This window comes from Monoraphidium neglectum, assembly GCF_000611645.1.
Source record: "Monoraphidium neglectum strain SAG 48.87 unplaced genomic scaffold scaffold04603, whole genome shotgun sequence".
NCBI classification, from domain to species: Eukaryota; Viridiplantae; Chlorophyta; class Chlorophyceae; order Sphaeropleales; family Selenastraceae; genus Monoraphidium; species Monoraphidium neglectum.
In genome coordinates, this window is record NW_014009026.1 from 27 (window position 1) to 3,160 (window position 3,134).

The 3,134-nt window shown below is 58.4% G+C and overlaps 1 protein-coding gene across 1 annotated transcript; it reads right to left on the bottom strand.

Moving 5' to 3' along the window:
• Nucleotides 1-218: 218 nt before the first annotated feature.
• Nucleotides 219-2,358, bottom strand: MNEG_14587 (branched-chain amino acidaminotransferase; the record flags this gene model as incomplete). The annotated part of the gene is made up of 5 exons (XM_014036941.1): nucleotides 219-289; nucleotides 448-601; nucleotides 832-1,085; nucleotides 1,496-1,808; nucleotides 2,356-2,358. The coding sequence occupies 5 exons, from the start codon at nucleotides 2,356-2,358 to the stop codon at nucleotides 219-221; spliced, it is 795 nt and encodes a 264-aa protein (XP_013892395.1).
• Between the last annotated feature and the right edge of the window lie 776 nt (nucleotides 2,359-3,134).

Consider the following 3,134-nt stretch of genomic DNA (forward strand, 5'->3'; position numbering starts at 1 on the left):
GCTGATCGCACTTGTGTGGGCTGAGCTGCAAGGGGCCTCGAGGCGAGAGAGACCGCCGAGTTGTGGGTCAGATTCGGACTTGATTGGTTTGTAATCACAGATTGTCATGTGAAAGATGGTGTGCAAACTTGATTCCTCATTCCCACAAATTGACAGGGCGTGGGCCAAGCGCGGCGCAAAGATCACTGCAATCAGGTTGCACGACACGACAAGACACTTCACGCTATCACGCAGCACGTGCACACAGAGGCGGGCGCCGGTGAGCCTGATGACAAGCCCACCAGCGGCTCTTCGGGTCAGAAAAAGGACGCTTTGTAATCAAGGTGAATCATGTGAAAGATGGTGATAAGACGTTATGACTCATCATTCCCGAAAGGCCACCACCACAACACGTATGTACATTCACACACATACACAGACGCGCACACAAACACACAAAGCCCCGACCCACCTCCGGTATAAGCTCCGCCAAGGTGTTCACGGTGATGCCAGTGGGGGCGCGGTCAAAGGGTGCGTACACAAAGTTGTAGTCCTGCGTGATGATGGCCAGGTTTGCGGTGGGGCCGCCCAGGACGTTGTCCTCCTCGTCAACATACAGGCCCTGGGAGGTGTGAAGGGGGGGTGTGGCCGCGTAGGGAGATTTTTGGGCGGAGGGGTGAGTGAGCAGGGGGGCGGATGCTGCACTGAGCCGCCAGGGTGCGCGACGCCCATTAGGTTCATCCTTGGCTGGACCAGAGATTGCCTTCACCCGCGAAGGACCCTGCAAGATCGCACCACATCGGCCAAACAACGATATAGCCGCAAAGCAAGTGTTGGCCCCAGCAAACCCACCACGTCGTATCCGCGCCCCTCGGCCTCCAGCTGCACCAGGACGTTCTGGAGGTAGCTGGCGCTCTTCAGGATGGCAAAGTACGCAGCGGGCGGCTCCACGGGCGATACCGCCGCCTTCCAGCCATCGACGCGCACGAACTCGTCGCTCTCAGCAAACTCTGCCGTGCAGAGCACATACAATGCGGGCTGTGTGCATTCACTGGTGGAGAGTCCCAGGCCGCCGCGGCCGGGGGTGACCCAAAACTGCACGTGGCCTGCACCGCGTGCGTGCAAGAGGCGAGTTGAGGTGTTGTGAAGGGCTATAGAGAGGAGTTGGTGGCAAACGCTTTGGCTGCTTGGTGAGAGGCCGGATGTCAACTGGGCCGTTGACATCAGTCCTCCGGGGCCCAAGGAAGGGCCACAGCTTTGAGGGTGGGAGGGCAGGCTTTGACCGCGACACAAGAGAGAATGACGCCAAACAGCAGCACATTCATTGGCCTTCAGTTCAGGTCTCCAAGTTGTTTCCACACAGGCTATGCCTGCTCGGTAGAACGAAAGTTTTTGTTTGATCATCATCGGCCAGCTTGGTCAACAACAGCCACCCCTGCTCTGCTTGCCTCTCATACAACCACGACCCATGCCTGTCCCTTCCTGCACACAACTCAAAACCCCTTCCACCACGCACCGTTGAGCTTCATGCTGGCCGCCGCCGTATCGAGCAGCACCCGCTTGATGTCGGACGTGGGCATGGGCAGTGGGATCCCGGCTGCCTCCGCTGCCACGGTAAACCGCGCAATGTGCTCCTCCAGCTGGTACAGCGTCCCACCACAGAGCGCCACGACATCAAACACGCCGTGTCCGCGGTGCACCATGTGGTCGTCTATGTGCAGCACCATGAGGCCCGGCTCGGTCACGATGCCGCCAAGGACAGACGAGTAGAAGGCACCAAACTCGCGCGCGGCACGCGCATGCTCAGCTTCAATCAGCCGCTGGTAGACCTGCGGAGGATCAAGATCGTAATCGGTGCCTTCAGGTGAGAATGGGGCCACATACGGCGCTGGATGGGGAAAAGAGCCCGCCAGATCACACTCACCCGCTCATTGCTGAGTCTTGGTGTGGCCAGCGTCCGCGCTCCAGGCACAACGCTCGGTGGCTTGTATCCCGCGGGCAGAGCGGCGGACTGCCACAGCCCGAAGTCATTCAGGGCACCGTGGCATTGAACGTGGCGGCGCCCGCAGTGGCCCCGAGGCCTCCAGGCCCATGAGGCGCATCTGCCACTAGTAGAGGCCACGCATTGCTGCTGCACGAGGGCCTCCATGAGCCGCCCGGCCTGAGTGTGCAGATCACAGCTGCCGGGACCTTTGTTGGTGCCTGGGATTCTGTGCGTGCGTGTGTATGCCGTATGTTGTGTGTTGGGCTTCGCGGTACACGTTGTAACCGTCAGCATAAGCACGCGGGGTCGCGGCTTGCAATTCAATTTGATCAGGGCAGCTTGCTTGGCTGGCTGCCGCTGCGCTCAACAGCCACACCCCTGGTGACACACACCATGCTCTGCAGAAATAGCCGCCCCTGATCCAGGCCACTGATGCGGCCAGGCGGTGTTCTGGAGTGTACAGGACGACAGCCAACATAAAAGCTGCCTGCAGCCTGACAGCCGAGCACTTCTATGCAAGCAGACACGAGTCCCTGGAGAGATCGGCCACAGCAGTGCTGTGGGCCTGCATTGCAAACTACTTTGCACCTGTGCAATCTTCAGGACTATTATTAGCCTGAGCGAACATACGTGCTGGGTCAGGACAATGGCTGCAGCAAGCGAAACAGCAGTCAAAGTCGGATGGTCAAAATGACACCCGACAAACAAGTCACACGTGTGGTTTACATATGTTTAACAGACGTACAACACACTTGTGATACAAGCAAATGCAGTCCACGCATGATGGGCAACTATTGCGGACCTACTTGCCAGTCCTCTTAACCTGATGTTGCTGTCAAGACCCAGCCGGCCAGGTGAGAGTGAAGCAGATTGTTGGATTGGTGCGCAATGTGCAAGCAGTGCAGTGCAGCGACCACCGCAAGCATGGATTTGTGTAGGTTTAATCGACTGCCTTTACTGGACTGTTGGCGGTGGCGGATGAATAGCTCCAGGTGTAGCGCGCAGGGCGATGCAAGTGTGGTGCAGCTGCTACTGCAGCAGAGACACATGCTTAGAATGTTGCCCCCGCAGCAGCAACACTCCGTACAACAACACAGCTGTTGCGGCCGGTGAGGTGTCAGCCATCTCTGTTGCGGTGCTGCAGCATTCCATCTGAACAATGGCGTGGCAC